The 25,337-nt window shown below is 38.8% G+C and overlaps 1 protein-coding gene across 3 annotated transcripts in view; it reads right to left on the bottom strand.

Annotated features, from left to right (window-relative positions):
- Nucleotides 1-25,337, bottom strand: part of unc-13 (protein unc13 homolog) — a 671,187-nt gene that overhangs the window by 140,984 nt on the left and 504,866 nt on the right. For all 3 annotated transcript variants that reach the window (XM_083118384.1, XM_083118382.1, XM_083118383.1), the window contains exon 2: nt 9,041-9,084. In XM_083118384.1, coding sequence (XP_082974510.1) covers nt 9,041-9,084 — 44 coding nt within the window. The remainder of the gene's footprint in view (nt 1-9,040; nt 9,085-25,337) is intronic.

Below are 25,337 nucleotides of genomic sequence, written 5' to 3'. Positions count from 1 at the left end.
AGCAGCGATGGGACTCGATGCGCTGACGTCACCCAACGAAAACGCAGATTGACAGGCTCTCGCCTACAGAGGGCTGTTGCGCCACAAAGTTTTGTTCTAATTGTGAGTTTCCAACATTGACATTCACAATTATTATGAACTTATTGTAAAACAATTAAGGTGCTTGCAACACTGATACATATTTAATTTGTTTAAAAGTTGTTGATAAAAATTGAACATCTAAGAATGGCTGTGAATGCTATGGTTGTGATTGTACAAATGTGATAATATTTATATACATATATTCTAAGTTATGATGTGTCTACATTTTTTATGTGTGCAATCTGTGAAATTAACTAAAAGGTAATTTGGGATTAGGCAACGGCCGGGTCTCATAATTTAGTTTAAAAGCGAATGTAGGGATAAAATCGAAAATTAGCGGCCTTCTTAGTCAAGAACTAGATGTCTCTTTTTGCAAATTTCTTGTAAATAATTCATAAGAGCCTCACGGCAGTTCATCCTACCATTTTATTTATTGGCAAATCGTGGAAGTAAAGAAAAGTTCGCCGGTTGTTTACATTATTTTGAAATTCCAGCTACTTTGGCAACAACCACAGAATGAGTGAAGTTCCTACAGGAACAGCCTTTGCACGACGTTGCTCCTCCCCACTGAACAGTTCATAATATGGTAAAAAATTATATACACCCAGTGGAGAAATCGATACGAGGAAATTGATATGGGGAGGAAGACGATATCCTGTCGCTAGAGAAACATTTTGACCAGAAAAGATCCACACATCATCATGCAAGGAAAGATAAAGATCTTGTCTTTTCCGACGCAGGGGTCTCGAGGCATTCACATTTCATGCATGTATCCCTCAGGGATGCAGTGTTTCATCTCTCCTATCTTTGTAAAATGATAAAATGCGGAACGTGAGCAGTGTTGCAAGCTTAAAGATTTGAGAATAACCCAAAGCTAACAAAGAACCGACAAAATGTTATTTTTTTTTTTCAGGAAATTCTTTTTATGAGGTAGCAACTCTATAACTTGCATCTTATAATAGCGTTCTCGGAAGATGACTGAATCCTGTTTCATGCCCAAAATTTGTTTCAAGTTCACTATATAATGAGAGGTGACTGAAAAGGTCTAAGCCTGACTATGAAGTATGGGTGGAAAAGGGGGTTGAAACTTTGCATGTATCGTCATTAATTCTTCATACGAATATGGTACAAACCCCATACCCATCAGTTTACTTTTCTTTATTCTGAATGAACCGTTTCCTCTTGTAATTATACCCTGTCCCGGGTGTCTCTGGAGTAAGCGAACGAAAACTAGTCTGCGAAAGTAGTGACACGAGACTGCTCCACCAATGAACACGCCAAAGGGAAAGATACCACAATTACCACCCTCTGTCCACTCAATCCCACTCCTTCTCTGCCGCTATGCGTGGCCTTTCTCCAGAGATAGACGGGACAGAGTATAGAGCTCCACAGCTCCCATTATCTGTGACAAACAGAGTTCCACCTAGGTATTTATATCAGTTTATGAAATATATTATATTCCGAGTGAGCCATATCAGGTGAGTAAGGCGGGTGTGGAACAAATTGAAAGCCACACTCGTGCCCTTTGGCTATGGCAACACCAGAGCCATAAACTGGTGCAGCATTTGCATGGAGAAACACCACTTTCGTTAGAACTATTCGCCTCTTTTTCTTCGACTTGGTCCCTCAGTTTTTCCGTAAGTGAGACATAGTCACCCTTATGCAGATAGATTATCGACAAAGCACCTTTAGAATCCGAGAAGATGAACACCACCAACTAATATCACCCCTTCACCTTCATTGGTGTGGGAGAGCTTGGGGTGTTCCTATTGCTTGCTTTTCTTCTTTGTACTCGGACTGAAGGTGGTGGACCCATGTCTCATCCGCATTTATCGTTATACAAAGCCATCGGGATTGGCAAAAGACCATGCTCTTTAGCTTTATGAAAGAGGGAAGGGGGACATACAGACTGAAACCAGTGACGTTACTGGATCAAATTCTGTACAAAAATCACTGGATCAAATTCTGTACAAAAATCGCCGCCTTCCTTCACGTAAGGTACGGTCACCGGCAATAAAAGTTGTACACCTAGATCCTATAAGGCGTTATGTGTGTTGCCTAACTCTACGGCGATAAATGGATATTAATAGTAAAGTTTCAATGGCAACGTCTACCACCGCCTTAGAGTTAGGGAACACTCTGGTTGCTGTGAATGTACGTACAGTAACCGGGTCATGGAAAGCTTGCGAACAGGACAAGGATAAAATACTCATGGTACAGACAGAGACACTTCTGGGTTGTCACAATACCATCGAATCCCAACAGAATCGTTAGAACACAGAAGTGTCCGTGACGGTACAACTGTAAAGAAGTCTTATCCAATGGATAGTGCAATGTTGATCCATAGATCAGTGCCGGCCTGGACTATCTTTAAAGCCTCAGCAATTGACCAGATACTTCTTCAGTCACTATCCGTCTTTTCATCAGATGTATAGCGAGGTCGTCCGAAACTGGGGCCATCCTCAAACGGCTGCTGACTAATGTTACAAATTTACCGTTAATACAGTTTACTTTCTTGCAATTACATTATCTATTCTACATAATCTTTCAGAGATTATCCGTTGTTGATTTTAAATATTAAAATATTCGCTCAATATTTCTCAATACAGAATTTGGAGAGCGCACCCTATAGAGGAAAAATATTTATTGTCCGCCATCTTACAACACATCCACCGACCGCTCTCAAATTCAATACCAGGCGAGCCCTTCCATGGTCCTCCCAAAACAAATATTTAGCTTTAAATTAATACAATTGGCAACACTGACCATCGCCTTGCCAGAAGGTAGAGAGAAAAGATGAAATGCCTCTTCTCGTTCAACCGTTTCATATTTCGCGTAGCGTTCCAGCACCGCAGGAAAATTTAAATGCATCACTTCCAAAAGCAATACAATACATTCCGTCGGAAGGGAGAGGGGATTCCTTGTTAAAATTCCATAGCTCCGGTGCAGGAAAAAAGCCCAATAAACCTGACGCAAGACAGCCAAAGTCATTGTTATGTATATTTTACACCAACAATGTCGACTCGTCCTTGGAATCTTCATTGTTGCCAGGTCCCGCTGTCAGTCTTCCGACAATAACGTTAGCAATATGCACATTCCTTTCTTCACATTCTTAAGATTCGAAATCATTATTAATTTCCGCCGCGATATGTGTTATTCATGTGATTTTGACAATTAGGGTGACGTAACTGTACAAAGGGGAGATGAGCCAATAATGGTGTGACATTAATATGGTAAATTGAACATATTTAGTATTCTCTTTGGCATTGCTTAGTGACAGGTCCACCGCTAGCGAACGTTCTGCGACATCAATACATGACACAACAGTTCACAATCCGGCCATGATGCGACTGTTATTGTCGCCTCAGTACCTAAACGTGTATTGTGCCTCTCAAAATTTATTTGACAGAATGAAGCACGAAATTCATTACGAATTGTCGGAACGGCTAGGTAGGTTCTGGACAAGACTCTAGGCGTGCGTACGGGACGTACCAGGGTTGCCTGGGCACCCCCAAATGTCTCCTCTAAATATGAAAAGAAGTGGAAACGACCATCAAAATAATGACAATAATATCCGCGTTTAAAAGTAAGGAAATTCGTGTCATTTGAGATGACTTACTGTTTCTCCTTCTCTCTCTCTCCATCTCAAGAAAACAATGTGACACTTTTCCAGTCTTACGGCGGGCGCTCTATATGCTGGCAAGGGAAGTGAGGAGTGGGGAAGCGACCAATCCAGCGCAATAAGAAACGCAGCAGCCTATAGAACGAGGTGCGCGTAGTAGTAGTTCCTCTCCTCGACGTTGTAACTCTCGGCACCACCGCTGGTTGGTCTACTGCGTAATTCCCGCTCCCCATTTCACTTGCCAGCATATAGACCGCCCGCCGTAAAAGTAGAAAGATGTATAGTAAATAAGGTTTTTTACTTTATAAATTGCACACAGCTCTTCTACAAATTGCATCTGAAAGCTGGAACCCTACTTTTTAAAGTGGGTTCATATAACGCATGTTATTAACTATCAACTCACCGGATAGGCCTCCCCGATGGCGCAGTGGTATCCTCGTTGCCTCTTAATCAAGGGTTTCCTGGGTTCCACACCCCGTGGAGGCACATAGTGGCTCAGATCTCACTTTAAACTTTAGGTCCAGTCCCGATTAGCCTTACTGTACATATAGTGGACTTAAAACATAAACTCAATCAATAAACTCACCAGATATTACAACACTATATTTTGTGAACTAAAGCGCATTACAAAACGTAGAAAAACTGCACCTACAGATGTATTTTATGAGAGGGATTCAGTTAACATTATACTGTATATAGAGATATATAGTCGCGTATTTTGTTACATTTGTTAGACTTGGTTATTATACCAATATACAGAATAGTATAAACATCGTGCTATATTCATAATGAACGCCCAGAGACTGCAATGTTAAAATTTCATCTTCATGTACTTAATAGTATTTGTGCAAAAGGAAACGAAATTACGACAATTGGGCTAACATTTTCCGATAGGCAATTGACACTCTCCTTAAGGCACCCCCAAATAAAATTAGTCTGCACACGCCTATGACCAGACCACACAGTTGCAGTGGACCCAGTTTATCGGAAGAGGAATTTATGTAGTGGTTGTGGAGCTTAGTCCATTGGTACTGACCGCTCGGAATGAACATCCACTACCGGTTTTAGGCAAGAAACTCGTCGGAAAAGCTAAGAGTGGTAACAGAGATTTGTATGTGGAACATGAAACCCCGCAACCGGAAACAGATATTGGCTGCATAACATGTTTATGAAGAGAGAAGAATATGATCAATTGGGATCGGATACGTCATACATGAATGGGTACTTTCTGAAGGCTTCAATAAAAAGTTGTTCTTCACTCTTTCTGCATATTTTCTCACGAATTAACACGAGATAGTGTCTAGTTGACACTGGCCGTTCGTGACGAATACTCACGACCGGATTTATTTTTCGGGGAAGCATCCAGGCCGTTCCGCTCATGTGAAGAAGCGAAGCAAAGTGTACCGAACTGAACAACGCGCCCATAATGGGATACTTCTCCTTTGATTTCCTTGAGTGATGCTGGTCTAGGCTGTGTTGCGACCGTTTTTCTGCCATAACCGAAAAATGCTTAAACGTAGTATGTGGTTTCAACCGTTGGTGAATTTTCTCATTAAAATATATCCATAGTGGCTATAAGCAGTGTGTGTGGGAATGCGTGCAGGTTTATATAGGGAGAAAGAGAGCTTTTTGCTTATCTACGTTGGTCAATTTACAGACATATTAAACACCTTGTTCAAGGAAGAGACAGGTACAGGATACACTTGATATTTTCTTGATATATCTGTATTTCGGTTTTCTGCTACTTTTGGTTAATCACGACGCCAGAACTCGAACCTGGAACCTCCATCGGTAAAGTCGTGAGTGTTCTTCTAATTTTTCAATACATAGAATTAATTCTACATTATGTACTACTTTCAGGGCCGGATTAAGACGAAATTGGGCCTGTAATAGTCTGTAATTCTTCGTTTCCTTAATTCACTTTTTCAATAGACATTTTCTTAAGATCCGAAAGTGTCATAAAACTTATAGTGTTCCAGTTTAGTGCATTTAATTTCAGAATATAAAAATACACATTAATTCGTTAATTCTTTTTTCTTATACGTCGCTGCTCATTAAATGTTGGCACAATTTATACGTTGCTGTCCATTCTTATTTGGTTTCTGATTTGTCAATAGGCGGTACTGGACTATAATCTGAATCAACGAAACTTCGAATGGTATTGGTTTCTGTTCGATTAGATATTATGCTGAAGGGCGCCCCAGAGGGGGTGGAGATATCTGGAAAGACTTCATACAATACAAATTTTGAAATTGTAGCGCGAAAACATGGACGAGGGGTGACGTGAAAGCAGATTAAGTGGCTATGCAAATTATCGCAGGGGTGGTGATGCTATATGAGAATTCTCTAAACTTGAGGAAAGCATCATTCCACCTTTCCTTCACTTTAAGTACTCCTGGCCCCCCTGAGGAAAATCCTGCGGGCGGCCTTAATTAAGCAATTAACGACCAATTAAGCATGCATAGTATATTGGCAGTGGTGGCGATTGGGTTCCAAAACTAGGGGGGGCAAGATGTCAAAACTGGTAGATAAATTTATCATAGTGCGGGGACAAAAGTGGCAAATGTGGAGGGGATTGCCCCCCTCGCCCCCCTAATCGCCACTACTGTATATTGGTAAAAAAAGAATATCCGCATGTGAGATTTAATTACTAATTACAGCCTACTAAATAGTATTCTGGGGAGCTCTTTGCAAACATTATTAAGATAGCAAACCAACTAAGTTCATCCCCTCTCTCCTCTCTAAGTTCATCTTGAAGTTTTCTTCACGAATCTAGTCGTAAGTGGTTCTCAGTTGTAGTAAAATTAGAAAAATATGTAGTAAAATTAGGAAAATATGTAGTAAAATTAGGAAAATATGTAGTAAAATTAGCAAAATATGTAGTAAAATTAGGAAAATGCAAAGTTTTGTTGTAAAGAAATTAAGTACATTTAAATTTTTACTATTCCATTACCTGTGTAGATTGTGCTTTTAAATGCCTTGCAGCATTATAATTTGCTCAGTACCACGAACACAGGATGACCCATTTATATTTTCACATATTAAAATTAAACCTTCTTTATTCTAAAGAACAAACGTGTTCTTTAATAAATTTGCAGCCACCTAAAATAGCATATTTATTGCTTTTAACAATTCCATTTCTTTTATATATGATGATGTGGGAATCATCTGTCTCCCAATAAGAATGCCTGTGATGATTTTTGAAATGGATAAAAACATGAATAAAGTAAGCCCCAGCTAGCACCCCCCAAGCGGACGGGCAAAACTACGCCTATGATTAAATATATCAATAAGTGTACAAATCCCACGGACGCTATCTCAGTTTCTATCGGACTGCATATTTCTCCTTTCAATTACTTTAAGAGTAAAATTAGCACTTCAAATCACTACTTCTTTCGTGAATAAAATCACACAAGAATCATGTTTAATCCTCACCAGTATGTTGTTTGAATATTTAGTTGCAATCCATCAACAGACATAATCGCACAAAGGTATTGTATTTTTATTGTGTATAATTTAAGAATAAAATACGCTCACAGTGCATACCTTCATCATCTGACCATCATTCCCTTATTCCTACTTTCTTATTTGAACTCAAAATAACAGAATGACCCTTCACTAGGTTATACAGCAGCATTGTCCGCAAAATTTAACATAATTTTATAAAAATCACAGTGTGCAGCCTACGCAGGCAAGAAATGATTTCTGTTACCAAAAATGAAAGCTCTGTTTGAGCATGGTAAATTTGCATTTCGGCAAATTTCCATTTAAGCTGGCAAAAACTACTCTACATACATGAAATGTATTACATGTTTAGAGCATACGTCACAATAAATAACTACCGGCAGTGGTAAATGCATTGTTACCTTCTACCTTCTTCTCTCTCCTTCGGAATTTATTGTCACTTCTGCAGCACACTAAAGGGCCGGATTAAGACTTGATGCTTGAAATCTTCGGTGAACAATAAACACAACGACGTTATAGTTAAGCCACAGCGCAAAAAATAATAGGCACTGTATAATAAGTAACGCTGTGTCTAGGTGTCCGAAAATGGGGCTCCAAATTTCATTCTAAGAATTATTTTCAGGTTAATGTATCAAAAGAAAACTGTTCAGCTTTCGGAAAATTCTCGTCTGTTTTCATCTGGGCCTATTTCAGGAATGGGCCTAATGCTGCAACATCAATAGCACCCACCTTAATCCGGCCCTGACTATCTTCTCACTATTGTGAAAAACTCTTTGGCCATTTTGTGTTCGAAATCAGCATCAACACTGAAGATTTCCTCGGAAACAATTTCAGGAAATTCCGACCACAAAGGTTTCAGTAATCCCACCTGCATCAAAATAAAACCAAGGAACGTAATACAAAAGCTGATTGAACAGAACCTCTGGGAGCTTATAATTCAGACGCCATTTTATGGTAATTTTCTATTTTCAAAAATAAAAATTAAAAAAAAAAATAATTCGAGCTTTCAATGTGGCAACGGTTACGAGATTAAATCTGCATGTTTAATGACGGGGGAGGGGGAGGGTTCACTTTGAACGTGACGTGAGCTGCAGTAACAATCGAGAAACGTTATCGAAAATCGAGCGTAAAATTTGCTTTGAGGGTTGATTCTAGAGCTTGTTTTCCGCTTTGCGAAATAAGATGTTTAGCAATTCAGTACCGGCCCTCGAAGCAACAGAGGAACGTGCCTGGGAAGAGGAAACGATTACGATGCAATACATAAAATACCAACAAAATATGTACGAGGGGTAGTCGAAAAGTTCCATGCGTGGCGAAAGCTGCGCGATGACTTTCATACAGGTAAGACCATAAGGATGTAACTACGCATGACTTTTTGTATCTTTTTGTTGTGTTATGGTAATAAGATCGACTGTAAGGATAAATACGCGTATAAACTGCTGGCTGGCATTAACATTAAAGGTAACTAACTAATCTTTGTTTTGTGTTCTTACGTGTGTGTATGTTTCCTCATAATTTTACTCTTCATTTAGTTCTGTCAGTTCTGTCCATACCATCTCATTAGAGCCGAGAAACATATGAATAAACATCTCTTGAAAGCTTTTGAGAGAAGCTATAATTTATATTTAAATAATACTTAGCAAGAAAAATGTTGCTCTGACATTGTTAGAAGTTTCATTTTTAATTATGTCCTCTTGCAAGATTCGTCCAGATTCTTAACGAAATATAAAAGACAAAGACAGTTTCTGTTGCAATTTTATCGATATTATTAGAAATTCTGCATTAAAATTGTTTTCGGAGATAAAAAATTGAGTTATCATTTCTATTTCTTAAACATAGATGGTGCAAGTGTAAATATAAGTTTCTACTCACCCATTGGCTCTGCTTCCGCTTCCGCTTCCAGCTTCTCCGCCATTCTGAAAAAGGAAAAATAAAATAACGTAAGAACATCGAATCATAAAGCTTACATGAAGAAGTGAAATTATATTCATAAAAATACTGGAAGTACTACTTAACTCATGTGTTTTATTAGAAGTGAAGGTATGTTTTTTTTAATAAAAAACAAAGTTAATTAGATAAACCTCAACTCTCATAACAACGAGGAAGTGACGGCGATTGGGTTCCAAAACCGGGGGTAAAGTGCCAAAACTGGGGAGGGGGCAAAGACAGTTTATTTCCCTTTGTTGATAAGGTTTAGCATAGTGCTCGGGCAAAAGTGGCGAAAAGTTGGGGGGCAACTGCTCCCTCCCTAATCGCCGCCACTGCAACGAGGTTACAAACAAGTAAATGTGTGTTACTCTGCAGGGAAATTGTATTATAATATTGGATGTGTTATTGTACAATATATCGAAGGGATCCTTATCGCGTGGATATTCTAGTGTCATGGGGTGGATTTTGGCGACAGGTTGGGTTCCAGCAAACAATAACATAAGACATGTTAATTGTTCACAGTTGTAATTATAACCAAATTCTCAATTATGTTGTGTACGTATGAAGTCTGACTGTTGATAATGTAATTTCTTGCAATGTCGATGTCAATCGTGTCATTTAAATTATTGAAAGTTGGCGCAACTGTTTCGAACTATTTCAGGGCAAGATGTCGATTCGGTAGCTTGCTCCTCCGTAAGAATAACTAAAAGGCATTAATATTTCTCATAATTCTTAAGAGTGGATACATAGGCAGTTGCTGCTCTGATTGCATTCTGTGTGGGTGTAATAGTTCATTGTCTGTTAGCATGGTAACATAATAAGTTGTTGTTGTTGAGTTGGTATTTTTAAGTCTACTTTATGCACAGTAAGGCTAATCGGGACTGGACCTACAGTTTAAAGTGGGATCCAGTAACCCAATAAGGATATGATCCAAGAGCATGGAGTAAGGTAGACATCTTGTAATGGACGATGATGAAGCATTCCGTATCGAATGTGCCAAGTAGGTATAGATAATGGTTGTAATTAATACAACGACTGCTTTGTTAGTGTTACTAATCCATTTACCAGATACACAGCAGAATGAAGATTTAACAAAATGCGGTAAGAAAATAGTAACACATACAAAATACATGATGCACATGTTACACATTCATCAGCCCCGTAGCCAGAATTTTACTTTGGGGGAGTAACTCAAGAGCAGCCGCCATCTAAAGGCGAAAAAGTGGGGGGGTGGGTAGAAGCCTTGAATATAAATTTGTCAGTATAGTACAACTTATTATACAATACGTTTAATCCTGCTAAGGAAGTAAAATTAATTACCACTATACACAACTTCCAACGAAACATTTGTAGGATCTCGGAGCTTTAGAGTCCTAGAGCCCATTCCCTGGCTACGTGCCTGATGGTAATACTTTTTATTGATTCGACTAGATCTTTTGGCGTTGATGAGTACATTTCATTTTTATGTCATAACAGCTGAATGCTCTGAAACTGCTCTTCTGTTCTATGTTGTCCTGTTTTTTTCCATGGTGGGAAATACCAGTCATAACTTGCCAATAATAGCTACATATACAGAAATATATATATTTATTATTTATATATTACATTATATATATATATATATATATATATATATATATATAGCCATATATATATACAGAAAGCACGTGTGGGGTTCAACTTACTGCAGTCCAAAGGTGGTACAATTTTAATAGTTATCATTTAACTGTTATAATTTACTATAAATGAATAATTTAAAATTATAACAAACACAATTTTCTTTCTAAACAATTTAAATAATATATTAGATTCATATGCATTAATTTTACTGGCCATAACAGTGTTGTTTTACATTTAACGTTGTCAGAGTTACGCATTTATTTTTAAAGAACCTACTTCTGTTTGTGTATGACATTAATAAGTATATAACTTTCAAAATTAAGGTGTTGTTTATGTCATCAGACAATCAGTGCAAAATGTTTACTAAACAAATGGAAATGGTTTGGGCCCGTCAGACCCTCTCCTTATATACGGCCATGAACTTTAGCATAATGTGGTGTCATGGTGTACTTGGACGAGTGCCTACGAAGGTTAGGTCACAATATGCGTTTGCTTTTCAAGTCATTGACAATCAGCCTACACGACGTATCTGTGTATTATGTATTAGGTAGGCTTCTTGGTATGTCTGAATAAGTAGCATAGTAAAGGAAACCGGCTTTAGGTAAATATTTCTTTTATCAAAGTGTCGAGCGAGACAGAGAGTCTCGGATGCTAATTCTCAGTCTTGTCTCGAAATAAGAAGGTCATAAATAACTTTGATGTAAGCAATGGTTCCAATCTTTGAGAACCATTGGGTGGGTTGAACTCTGGGATTTGTTTCATAATTTTAGGCAGTCATATGTGTCATAACTCATAAGTAGGCTGAGAATTTGTCCTAAAATGACTTTTTAGTTTTTTGGCCAGAATATGCAGGCTTTCTCGTTTAAAAACAATTGAAGGCCATTTCGGAATTTTATAGTAGATGTTTTTGTCTACTATTGTATACTTCAAACATAACTGCTCTTTGGATACCTAATCTGTGAAAATGATGAAAATTCTGTCGATGTTCATCACTTTTAGTGCCTATTTTGTACTTTTGGTGCTTTTTTGCCTATTTTGAGAATTTTTAATGCCTATCGATCTGCATCCTGTTTATAAACCCTTATCTTCCTTTACTTTCGTAATAACTATGTGACTACTGATAGTGTAAATAATTCAGGACACTGAAAAATATCGTATTGAATATGTAACAAATTATGACAAGCAAAGTATTGTGTGGGCTCGTGCCCCACAACCCCCTGTAAGTTGGCGCCACTGTAAGTGTACAAATTCACAGATTACTCGTTATGATGCAATGAGAACTCGGTGCAGTAAAGGAAATGCCACAAAAATCTCTCATTTGCAACATGTTTGTCCTGCACAGGAAAGAGGGGAAAAAATAACGTAGATTTCGGCTGCAGTTTCTGCAAAGTTATTTCCTTACAGCTCTTTGTCCCTACATGACTTTGCATTCCACTCGCAGCCCATCCTCTGGGACAAATCGCATTACCGTTCCAATCAAGGGCGCGCGCGGGAAAAGAACAATGGAATCCAATGAAATCAATTTGAATTTGATCGGATTTGAATATTTTCGCTCCCTCTAACTAACCACAAACAAACTCGAGGAACTCGATTTCGAAAGAACAGTAAGAGTTTGCTCTCAACTTTATTACAACAATACCACCCACACGAATTTTGATTTGATGAAAAAAGTTCTCATTTCCTTTCTTTGTAATTATTAGAGGTATCTTTCGGCCTTTCTCTCGACGGTTTCCAATTTGCTTGTAAGACTTTGTCCGCAACTTTCTTTCGATAGAAAGTTGTGAGCACAACGCCTGAATATTGAGAGTTCAAAGACTAGACCAAGCCTGAACAAGATCTGCTGAACATGCTGAACAGGTATTTGGCTTCCTACTTCTTTGAGGTGACATTATTAGCAATAATGAAATCCAAACGTATCCTTATAAATGGATAACAGTTTTTGGAGTAAGGCTTATGTAAGTCGACCCCAATTACTAAAGCTGACAAAAATGCTCTATAATAAACTACATTACTTGTTTTGCGAGTTAAAACTTTTATTCTTCGTGTGAGAGGGCGCGAGTTGTCTCTAAGAAGGGACAATGTCATAATACGAAACAAGCATGGATTTTGTTGGTTCCATGCCAAAAAATGCAAATTTTAGAGCACAATAAATAGTGGTTAGAAAAGCAAGGAGTAACAAACCAAATTTCCTTGATTTTGTAACGTACAAAAGTACTTACATTAACAATGCGTATGTTTCACTTTATGTGATTTAGAGCAGAAACAAAAAAAACAACTAAGTATTGTTTTGAGAGCTGTATTTAGAGTTTCCTATAAAGAATTTTTTTTTGTATTGTGTGTGTATATTGTATTGTATTCAATATTGTTTCCGTGAAGAAAAGAGATAGGCTCCATTCTGATTGATATAAGCAAATATTAGCCCTATTATTCTTCCCCTTCACCTTCCTTTAAAACTCGCGTATCGAAGAAATCTTTTGCCGGTCCCCGTGGCGGGAGTCGTTAGCACATCGCGCTACAACGCTAGGAATCCAGAGTTCGAATCCCGGCCTGGGCATGGGTGTTTGTGAATGTCTATTCATCAATTTCATCATATCATCACTCATCCCCATCTTTGCAAATTAACCAAAAGTGGCACAAGAAGCGAATTAAAATAAACTCAATCAATGAATCAATCCAAGAAAAATTTGTAGAATAACCTAACAAAGAATCACGGGAAACTTTTCATCGAGGAACATTACCGTAAAAAAATTAAAAATTAATATTTCAATTTTTTTTCAGAAATTCTGATGTAGCTAGGCTATATATCGCTTGCGTTAACAATCAATTCCGATTTGAACTTTATCTCGCCTTGAGTAATAATATTTCTGGACCTGTAACTACATGAAATATTTTTTTTAATGAACTGCATGTTTTTTAATAAATATACTTCAAATATTATAAGTTTGTTAACATTGTTATTGCTATGCGACAATTCTGAATTGTCTTCTATTAGGCACGTTTGTAATAACTAAGTAACTAACTCTTTCGCAATCCTAAAGTCGAAGGTTTATCGTCTCAGCAACATATGTTTTCCACCCCCTCCCCCCTTGTTCCCATCCTGAGCAATATGAAACCACTGTTGACCGCCTTTACCAGATTCCTTTAGGCCCACCTCAATATTGTAATTCCATCTTCATTTTGACCTTTCTGCAGGTCTGTTACCATCAGGTTTTCCAACAAGAGTCCTGTAATCTTTTTTACTAATTTCAGCAGATGAATATAGACTATACAGTTCAGTATTACCTAGGTATATAATCTTCTTCACTTCTGCGCAGTTTCATCTCTTTTAGGTCTGAAAACCTTCAAGATATTATTTTCAAAAGTTACAATTTAAGTTCCTCTTTTAGAGTAAGAAACCACGTTTCGCTCCCATGCAAAACCATAAAATACTGACTTGTATTTTAACCTTTAGAAGATAAAAACTCAGTCGTTATGACGTCTGACTACCATGCGAGAGGCCCGGGTTCGATTCCCAGCAGGGGAGAACCGGGATTTTCCCCACCTGTTCAAGCGGCTCCGGCGCCAACCCAGCGTCGTATGAAGTGGGTACCTGGAGGAAAGGCGGCCAGGGCCGTGTTGCTGATCACATTACCTCCACCTTTGACCGTGATCAAGAAAGTGTGGGGTGCCAACTCCACACCTCCTATACGCCTTCATGGCGTGGTGCAAAGCACAGGGGAGCACTTTACTTTTTATTTTTCTTTAGAAGATAAAAGTTTATGAATAGAAAAGTAACATGCACATTATCTGAATTAAGCCTACTTTTAATTTCCTTTTAATAGCTATCGTTTTTCATTTGTTAACATTACTCCTAAGTATTTAAGTTTAAAAACTAATTCGAAGGAACTGTTATCTAAAATTAGATTTTGATTATTAACCGACACTTGGATTTCTCCTGATAGGATGCATTTAGTTTTCTCCATGCAAATTTCCAGACTTTTCTAATTTTCTGTTTCTAAAAGTAGTTTTGTGTTATTCCTAACTCTACTCAAATCTCACATTATTCACAGTTCACGATACTTGAAGAAATACCAAACATCAGAAGTTTTATTGCTTTGTATTTCTTCAATTAGAAGAGTATCTACAGTTCGAATTTACGTAATTAGCTTTATCAAACAGAAAACTAAAAAAGAGCAAAAAAGAATATTGATGAACAAGAATTTTGTGTAACTGCAAGAACTTTACATAAGTTTTAATTGAACGATAAATACAAATAGTACCTTTCAATACACTGTTAACTGATTTCTTTCAAAATAAAAACATGCAATTAAAACCGAATGTACAATTCGAGGCATCAATTTCTGGGGGGAAAAGTTCAGATTAATTACATTACAGTTTACGTGCCTTATTATGGGTTTTCAGAAATTAACAAAGTATTTATACTAAGAAAAAAGGTACACTTAAATCCTGGAACAACATGCTCTGAAGACATATGGGGGAACAATCTTTATCCTTAACAATCTTATCCATTTACAAGAGTCGCTAAAGGCAATATATTTTTTTACGTGTATTTTGATTTTGATTTTTGTTATTTAGCGTCGCTTTTCTGACAATTTGGCTAATCGCAACGATGAGGATGAGTGATGATTATTATGAAATTGATGAAGGGACAAGGAACACCAATGCCCAGGTCGGGATTCGAACTCGGGACTCCTGGTGTCGAGGCGATGAGAAATATTTATTATAGCTCACAGCGCATTTGGCACCATGTTAGTACTTGAAACACATTTATAGGTAGCGTTCAAACCAGAAAGACATATCGCCGACGGTTCGTCACTTGATACGAACTTTAGAGTTAGATGTTAAGAAGGGTGTGTTTGCACTTCAGTGTGGAACATTCTTTCTTCCTTAGAGTTCGTTTTAGTGGTGTGTTGATGAGTGACATGACACGTGGAGCGTGAAAATTATCATTTTTTTTCTGAAAATATAGCGTAATCGTAGCATATATATATATATATATATATGTATGTAATTGAGATATATCTGTCTCAAGTGTGTGCTTTAGGGCCTCCCCGATGGCGTATTAGTAACATCGTAGCCTTGTGATCAAGGCGACCTGGATTCGATACCCGGTGGAGTCCCGTAGTCGTTCGGATCCCACATTAAACCATACGTTCAGTCCCGATTAGCCTTTATGTGTATCAAGTTGAATTTGAAACAAACTCAATAAATCAATCACGTGTGCTTTACAGGTGGGGTGGTAGCATAGTCATCCACAGGATTTTTGCGCTCAAAACACTGTTTCATCTTGTAGTGTTAATTTCCTTAAGTTAAGCACTGCAGTGTCTAGTCAGTAGGGCGTCTGTTTGCCACGTGGGCGACCCAGGTTCGATTCTCGGGGTGGGCGATATCAAGAAGGAAGCCTCCCAGTATATCTCTGCATAGGTCGTCTCTGGGGCTCAACTAACCTATAATAAATAGACATCTGAGGGGTAAGCGGCCGGAGCGTGGTGCTGATCACCTTACCTCTAGAGAGAGCAGATATTTTGAACGTTTGGAGCTCTAATTACACATCTCCAATGTTGCAATGTAAAGGGGGTAACTTCATCTTTCTTTATCCTTTTATAATTGAGATCATTATGCATTTTTTGGTGTTTTTGAAATATCGACCCTGACCTTTACAACTGATGATATTTTTACTAGTGTGAAGCGGCGTACGATTTAAAAAATGCATCTTTTGACGATATTCTGTGACTAATTTCTCCTGGCGGGAACTTATTTTTACAAACCTATGTGCATTACAGTGAATTTATGCACCTTAATGCGTTACGAGAATAAAAAAAATATAGGATTCAAGTCCTGGTCTGTGTATCAGTGCGCCCATTAATCAATGCCATCCGATCATCACCCATCCTCATCGTCGCGATTAGACAAAATTGGCAGAAAGATGACGCAAAATAAGAAATGAGAAGAAGAATATGAATACACTTTTGGGTTCTGTGTTTCATTGAACCTATTCTCCATCCAATTCAAGAACGAAGTTGAAGTAAACAAAACCACGTGACTCCGACAAATAGTTCCTTTCGTATGTGTTAGTTCTGATGTTATTTTCCTTTGAATATATTGATCGTAGCTGTAAAGCTCATTGAGTGGTATGGCTTTATCACATGCACTACATTCTTAGGCGCAAGAACTACATTCTTACGCGCAAGAACTTCATTCTTACGCGCAAGAACTACATTCTTACGCGCAAGATTCCTGAGCAGCTGCCATTAGAACAACCAATAGGATTTCTCGCAAGTCACATGCGTTTGTTCACACTGACTTGATTTTTACTTCGGTTAATGATTAGGTAAAAACATCATGATACTTTATAAAAACCTTCAACGTGTAGGAATCCCATTTCGTATAGATATCCACAACATCAACATTAATCTCTGAGCCTCGTACTGCGGTCGCGTGGATACAGCCGGAAGCACAACATATCAATGTAAATTTACTTAACTCCCTAGAACAAGACCTCGTAAAAGCAGAAATGACAACAGCATTCAAAAAGTAATAATGGACAAGACTTCCTGAAAAAAGCGAACGATATCAATGTGTTTGAACATTTTTAATAATACTAGATCTCGCCACCGTTGGCTAGAAATCACTAAAAGATAGGCGGTGTGAGCCAACAAAATGACGACAACGGTTACAGAATAGAAATCCTGGATTATTAACGGACTTCGGTAAAAAAGGACGGCAATATGTTGGTCAGGGAAAGGTTAAGAGTATATAAACCTATTCCATGCTGAGAACTTTCTTATATCTAATATGAAAGATCGAATATAAGGAAACAAGGGGGACACGGAACAAGACAGCATTGTAAAGATCGAATCGAGAACGAGACTGGCGTTTATAAATCGAGACGAGAACGAGAGCGTGACAGGTACTTACAGCTCGAGACGAGACCGAGAGATCTCGTCTCGATACCAACCGTAACATGGAATGAATCCTTTTAACTGAAAACGCGCAATAACTTTCACTACGCTAGGGCCGGAGCAGGGCCACCGAAAAGATTCTGCCATGTGATTTAAAAGTAAACTAAAGTGTTCCCCTGTGCTTAGCACCACGCCATGAAGGCGTATAGGGGGTGTGGGGGTAACGCCCCACACTTTCTTGATCCGGTCATGAGTGAGGGTGATGTGATCAGCATCACGCCCCTGACCGCCTTTACCCCCCAGGGTTTCCCCCAGGTACCCATGTTATTCGACGCTGGGTGGGCGCCGGGGCCGCTTCCATCGTTAGAAAAGTTCCCGGATTTGAACCGGCCGGGGATCGAACCCGGGACCTTGAGCATGGTAGTCAGACGCGTTACCGACTGAGCCACCGCGGCCATGTGATTTACGATTTCATTATTTGTTGACCTTTTCACTTAATTTCCACGATCCACAATTCCATAATGCAATCTTGTGTGAAAATTCCCGACGGGGAAGAGCATGCATATTCATGAAATCTTAATTAACAGGATCATAAGGGACAACAATTGCGGATTGAGGTGACGCAGACCGCTTGCATTAGGTAGCTGTGACGCCTAACACAAAGTTAAAAAGAACGAAAGGCCTTCCCTGCGCAGTGCACCCTACTATGACGTCACACAGCTTGATGTGATTAGCATCACGCTTCTGTCACTTTTAACATGCAGTATTTCAAATCTCAAATTATATTTTTCGGAAAGAAACTATGCTCTAAAAATTATACAACTGAGTCGCCACAAAAGTTGTGGTAACAAGTCACTTTTATTTGCTGTTAATATGAAGTGGCATTGTTTAGCACTATTTTTGGTGTCTTCCTACATCATTTTCTTTCAAAAAGCACCAAGTATGAAAGCCTTGACACTCGATTAGATGGATTGATTGACTGGTTTGGGGTACTTTACTCCGCTTATCTGCCACTTTTAGCTAATTGCGAAGAGTGGATGAATGAGGATACGATGAAATTAATGAAGGGACAATCCCAAAGAACATCCATGCCCAGGCAGGGATTCGAACCCAGGACCCCTGGTGTCGTAGCGCGTTGTGATAACCACTCCGCGACACTCGATTAGGTATTGTGGTACACTAATTAGGGTGTAACACCACTTTTTAGTAGCAATTCAGTTGCATACTTTTTAGAATGATAGCCTCCTTCTATTTTCAAAAATATGGAGGAGCCCTTTAACTTAATACTTTAGAAAACTACTTTTGAAAACAAGTTTATTTTTGTACCCTACAAAATTGAATCCATACCTTCCCCCAAAACTTTGTAAAACACCTTCTTCCCGTTAAAGTGATAGATTGAATTAAACGTTTTAGGTGCATCGGCACACATGACCATTTTGCACTCTTCAATGCATGCAGACAGGGCCGGATTAAGACGAAATTGGGCCTGATGCTTGAAATCTTCGGTGAACAATAAACACAACGACGTTATAGTTAAGCCACAGCGCAAAAAATAATAGTCACTGTATAATAAGTAACGCTGTGTCTAGGCGTCCGAAATTGGGGCTCCAAATTTCTTTCTAACATTTATTTTCAGGTTAATATAGCAAAAGAAAACTGTTCAGCTTTCGGAAAATTCTCGTCTGTTTTCATCTGGGCCTATTTCAGGAATGGACCTAATGCTGCAGCATCAACAGCACCCACCTTAATCCAACAATGCACACAGGATGTCCACTTATCTAAAATCCTTAGGAAACAAAATGTTCGTGATCGCACTCGAAGGTCTTGTTAAAATGTAAATTTTAAAACTTTCATTGAGATTACCATGCGATGATCATAAAATGAAATCCCTAAAGGTCCATATTCATTGACATCTTGAGAGATTGTGTCAATTCGGCTGTAAATTCTTCCTTCTGGGGTCGGTGGCTAAATTCAACAGTTGCGTTGCTTCTTTTTAAAACAAGTGAATTGCTCTCTCCCACACCCCACACACACACACTATGGAAGGTTAAGCGGGAAGGAGCGATAATTTTACTGAGACTTCTAAAACTAACAATAAGCCTTATATCATAAGGGTGAATAGCAAACGATGTCTTGACATCCAAAATTAAGCTATCACCGCGATGACCTCTAAAATTAAACCACTTCTTGAGATCTAAAAATTAAGCGATCATCCCTGTGACCATTGGCAGATTTAGAGGGAGGGGCACGGGTCCCTCCTAAAAGAAAGACTAAATGTTTTGTATGAGATGATATTGTTATATCCCAACAAACAGGGATTGGTCGAAAAACATATCATAGAATTCTTCGATTATATTCATTTCCACACAACACAAGAATAAAACGAAGTTTGACATAAATAAACTAATTAAATTAGATTTGCTGGATATGGAATATGCGCACTGGAAATCGAATATAGGGTGTCTTGATTACATAACGATCACGTTAATACTGGGCCATTTTGAAGGTCCTCGAAGAATAAAGTTTGGAGAAAGGTGACAAAGTGACAATAATGTACATAAAGCAGAATTATCTAACTGTTAACGCTGTCGACTTGTAATTAAGAGGTCGCAGCTTAGATTTGCAGTGAAGGTGGCACAGTGGATTGGATCTCACTTTAAATTGTAAATCTCGATGGGTTTACCTGCACGAAAAAGTGAACCTAAAATCAACTTTGCAAAGCTTCGTTTAAAAAAATAATAAAAAAATAGCAGTAATAAAGCAACAACAATAATAATAACAATATTTTTATTATTATTATTAATAATAGAAGTTTCTGTGACTGCCCCCTGAGAAAAAATCCTCCGGACGCCCTTGAATCTTAATTTCCAAGGGGAGAGGGGAGGGGGTCGACTAACCCTCTCATACCATGTCTAAACCTGCAGTAAAATTTTTAAAAGTGAAAGTCCTTTGTACCAGATTAGCAGATTAGCTTAATTCAACAACAGAAAACATGCTGGTGGCAAAAAAAATATTAAAAAATAAAGTTAAAATACAAGTAACGAAGCAAAATGAGAGCTAAAAACCTTCCGTGGTTATATCCAGGAAGCGTGACTATATTTAGGGTTTAAGGCCACCATACACAACTCCAACAACAACAAAAAAGCGGTTATAATTCATAATCTAGCTCATAATCTTACTACCTGCGTAGTTTCGTGTGATGCTCTTCTCTTTCCTTTTTTGTTTTGTGCCTTATCAAGCTTTTTCGCAAAGATTTATCTGTCCCCGTGGAATAGCGCATGCAAGAGAACCGCATTATTCTCGGACATAAGGTACAGAGCGCGGGGAGTCGCCAGTTTGCGGATCGCAAAACTTTGTGCATCTTTCACGACCCCCAATTTATCTTTCACGACCCCCATTAAATTGCTAATTAATGCTACGTCCTGTTTTTATGCAGACGGCGAGCTTTTGGGACTGAAATTCTGTTAAGAACTCTGATTTGCTTATTTGGGTCGCTGAACCTCATCCTGGGTTTGAGAAGCGCTTTGCCTCTGGCGCAGTCCAGGATTTAGAAATTTATTTGTATGGACGAGGATAGCGGGTCAGTGCTTGGCGCGAATGTTCCTTTGTTTTTCTGGGTTACCAGGCGTGCTCTTTTTATCCTGACATGTCCTACATTTTAATTTTACATCCCTTGTCAGGGAGGATTTTTTTTAAAAAAATCATTAATGTCCTACATTTTGATCATGCATTAAAATTGCATTCTTATGTCACAGTGTTATATAATTTTTATTTATGTAGATTGAAATGTATAGAGATGAAAACATCAGATTAACTATGGAATTAACACCTAGCGTAATTATATCATTAGGAACTGTCCACAGTATCATCAGTTCAAGGCAAAATAACAACTTGAAAACAAAGATAAAAAATATTTATATATGATTTTGATGACAGTAGTTTAGATATATGAATAAAATTCACCGAATACAAAAAAAGTAAATATGTATATCACATTCTTATATATTATTAAATTATATATTATAAAGAACATATAATGATTGATTTGGTTTACTTTACTTCGCCTCTCTGCCACTATAAAGGGCATGTAATTATGTAATCATAGAATAATATTAAATATAACAGAATATACTGTTACATAAGTAATAGGCCTAATACAAATAGATTATAAAGTTGAACATTATCTGCTCAAACAACACGTGCAAATATAGGCATAAGCAACATGTATAGTGTCCTGTTAATCCCTCACATTTTTTTTTGGGGGGGTACCGCATTCTCTATAATGACTTTTGAGATACACTGTATTTATTCCTTGTCCACTCAAATCAAGTTTCTGGTAGGTACTGTTATACCATGAAGTTGTCCCTCGGGCACTGTCGTCGAATTTCCAACCCTAGATGAGCGAAGGGATGCAATCAGATACTTACATGTAATGCTGCCCCTGCGTTGCCGAAACTATGGAGCATTCTTCAACACGCCCACAGTATTTGTATCATCACGAAGGGGAAAGCAGAGACGTAATATTTAACGTTGTTGAATTTTTAGACAACAAAGCAAGTGATGGTGCGGGGACATTCTGGCAAAAGCGATGGGGAAAGGTTTCGTCCGCGGTTGATGCAAAAGGAGTAAACAATGCACACTTTTGTTAGTGAGTGGGTCCAGCTTTACTCGTAGGACAGAGTGGTAACGTCGTCGCCTTGTAATCAAGAGGTCCCAGGTTCGATACCTGGTGGAGGCACACCGTGATTCGTGTCCCACTTTAAACTGTAGGTCCAGTACCAATTACCTTATATGTGCATAAAAGCGAACTTAAATACTGAAAACAACCTAAAAAACAAAAACAGCAAAACAAAAACTCGTAGGACATCCTCAGTCTCAGTTCATTAACCAGACACTTGCGGAATCAGCTTGCGAGTAAAACTAGCGACTTATCGGTGCCGGCGTCTTGTTCGTAAACAGGCGAGGGATGTCTTTTATCTCTTAGAACCAACCACAAGCAGTAATCTTGTGTTCCCTGCCTCTGTCGGAAGTCGAACCCCTCCTATTCGAACAGGAGATAATAGCAATTAAGCTGACGTGCTCCACACCTGATTTACAATTCATACGGATCCTTCGGAGGGACTTCTTGCGAGGAGGAATTAGCATAAGCACGGTCTTATCTCCGCATGAACATTGCTTGGGCCGATAGTTTTCATTGTACGGCTTCGCGGCGCAGATACCAGGTTCTGTGGCCAGACTTTTCTTCCCCGATGCAGACATCAGGCGGAAATAAAATGGCGATTTCTTTCTTCCTGTCTTCAGTAGATGGATCAGGGGACCGGATTTTCGTGTTCGCTTTCTTATCTGATTTAGTTTTGCATCACACTCTTTCGTTTCTTGCATTCCTACTCTTTATGCCTCTCTCTTTATATAGGTATATTGTTACAGTGACTACCACACGGGAGATCCGGGTTCGATTCCTCCAAGCAATGTCCTTGCATATAGTCGCGCACCGTGGCCATGCGGCGTAAGCTACGGGACGTGCGCTGGCCCGAGTCTCCTGGGGGAAACGTAACAAATTTTCTCCTGAGATTTCGGCCAGGTATGGGACCATTGGCCACCCAAAGCGACGACGCCAGAGGGGGGACACGGGGTGCGGTCGCCCTCCAGTCAGACGCTTCGCTCCACAACTGAAGTTAATGAAATATCTAATAATAAGAGAGTTCATTTCTAAGAGTATGACGATTTTTACCTTTTCTAAGTGGTGTATTCTGCATGATATCACTTTTCCTGCTTATAATACCAACCTGACTAACACATATTAATTTGTTTTAGTATATATATATGTGTGTGTGTGCCTTTCGTTCAAGATTCGAGCACCGATCTGTGTGCATAGGCGATTTTTCATTCATTTATGTCCCGTAATCGTCGCCATTTAACTAAGTTTTAATCAGTTTTAAGAACTGGAAAAACAGTTGAATGTGGATGGTTTTTGAACATCACGAACATTCTGAGGACCACAAAACATCATCTGTAGTACGGGCAAATTATTCTAATTGTGGGTCGTTTCTGACAACGAATTCAATGGTGATTCAAGATTTGGTTGGTTGGTTGATTTGGTGCTTTAAGTCCACTTTATGCACAGTAAGGCTAATCAAGACTGGATCTACAATTTAAAGTGTCTCCACCGCGTATCGAACCCGGGACTAAAAGTGATCCACGAAAACTGACACTACATGCCAGTTGTAGTGGATGCATCGTGGTTTCTTACTATTGAGGGACTTGATTTTCGGGATGATGAGTCTGAGGCAAACTTTAACAAAGGGAATTTCTTCGATACTCTTGAAGTTAATTTCAAAATGAGGGGATATTATTCGGAAATGTATTGAACTTGAACCTTCAAATGCAAATTACACTCAATATTCGATTCAAAACAAATTAATCTGCGTAATGTATACACTTATTCTCAGCAAAATAAGCCAGGAAGTGGAAGAGGCGAAAGTATTCGCACTGATGCCAGATGAAACAAAAGACATTGCGAGAAAGGAACAGGACAGATATTTGTATCCCTGGCAGGTAAAAGAACGCTTTTTAGGATTTGCCACTCTTCAATCATTAGATGCAGGTTCGCTCTTTCTCGTACCAGTGGCGTATGCTGAGTCTAAAACCTGGGACATCTCACTGTGACACCTGGTCCTAGGCTAAAGAGGAATTCCTCCGGGAGAAGACGGTAGTCGTGTTGCAAACTTATAAAAAATCAGGTTGCCAACTTCTAAGAATTCAGGTTGCCAACTCCTAAGAATTCAGGTTGCCAACTCCTAAGAATTCAGGTTTCCAACTCCTAAGAATTCAGGTTGCCAACCCCTAAGAATTCAGGTTGCCAACTTCAGAATCGCCATTATCTTCATTTTCAAATCAGCTTAATTCACACAGTCAGTTTCTAAGAGATTTCTCTTCATTATTTTACTTTCTAAGCCTCAGGCTTCGCAGATAGCATAGCTAGCCTGGAATATACGCTCCTGTCTCGTACATATCAAAATCGAAGAACTTCTTCCCAAGAACTCCATATGTGCCTGTAATTGTGTAGCACAAACATACGTTGGAGTGGTAGAGTGAGAGGTGCACAAGGGTCAGAACATTTCTTGAATTATGAGATAACTGTACCCTTTCTGGGTGATTTGAGTGTCACCTAGCGGTAGAGACATGGACTCTCAGCTTAACAAAACATGCACCCACAAACTGTTTGCGTCCCTTGATCGTTCTGGACTGGTTTCATTAACGTAAGTTCAATAGTTTACTTGTAATAAACTTTTGTAACGGATCAATTATTTATGAAACACCCGGTATAATACTCTTGCATGTAGTGGCTCTCGAGTTCATCCAGCCTCTAATAAAGTGAGTACCTTGGGGGTTGAGATAAAGGCAGCCGGAGAGTAGTGATGATCACATCAGCTCCATAAGTGGATATTTTGAATGTTTTGGGGGCCCTACCTTTACGACACGTTTCAATGTGCAAGGGGTACCTTTACATTTATATGAACACACACATATACAGGGTGTCGCCGTACAAATTGGCCAAATGTCCATAGAGTGTAGAGGACCGCGACACGAAGAAATTTTCTTAGAAACGTTTTTCTCGTTAATGCCTCATTTGGGTACTACGAGCCTACGAATATAAATACGAATATAAAATTGGCTCCTTTGAGACTAAATGGTTTTCGTTCTCGCCTTTTCTTTTG

This window comes from Lepisma saccharinum, chromosome 3 (assembly GCF_977018435.1).
Source record: "Lepisma saccharinum chromosome 3, izLepSacc3.1, whole genome shotgun sequence".
Lineage (NCBI taxonomy): Eukaryota > Metazoa > Arthropoda > Insecta > Zygentoma > Lepismatidae > Lepisma > Lepisma saccharinum.
This window is presented reverse-complemented; position numbering and strand designations above follow the sequence as displayed.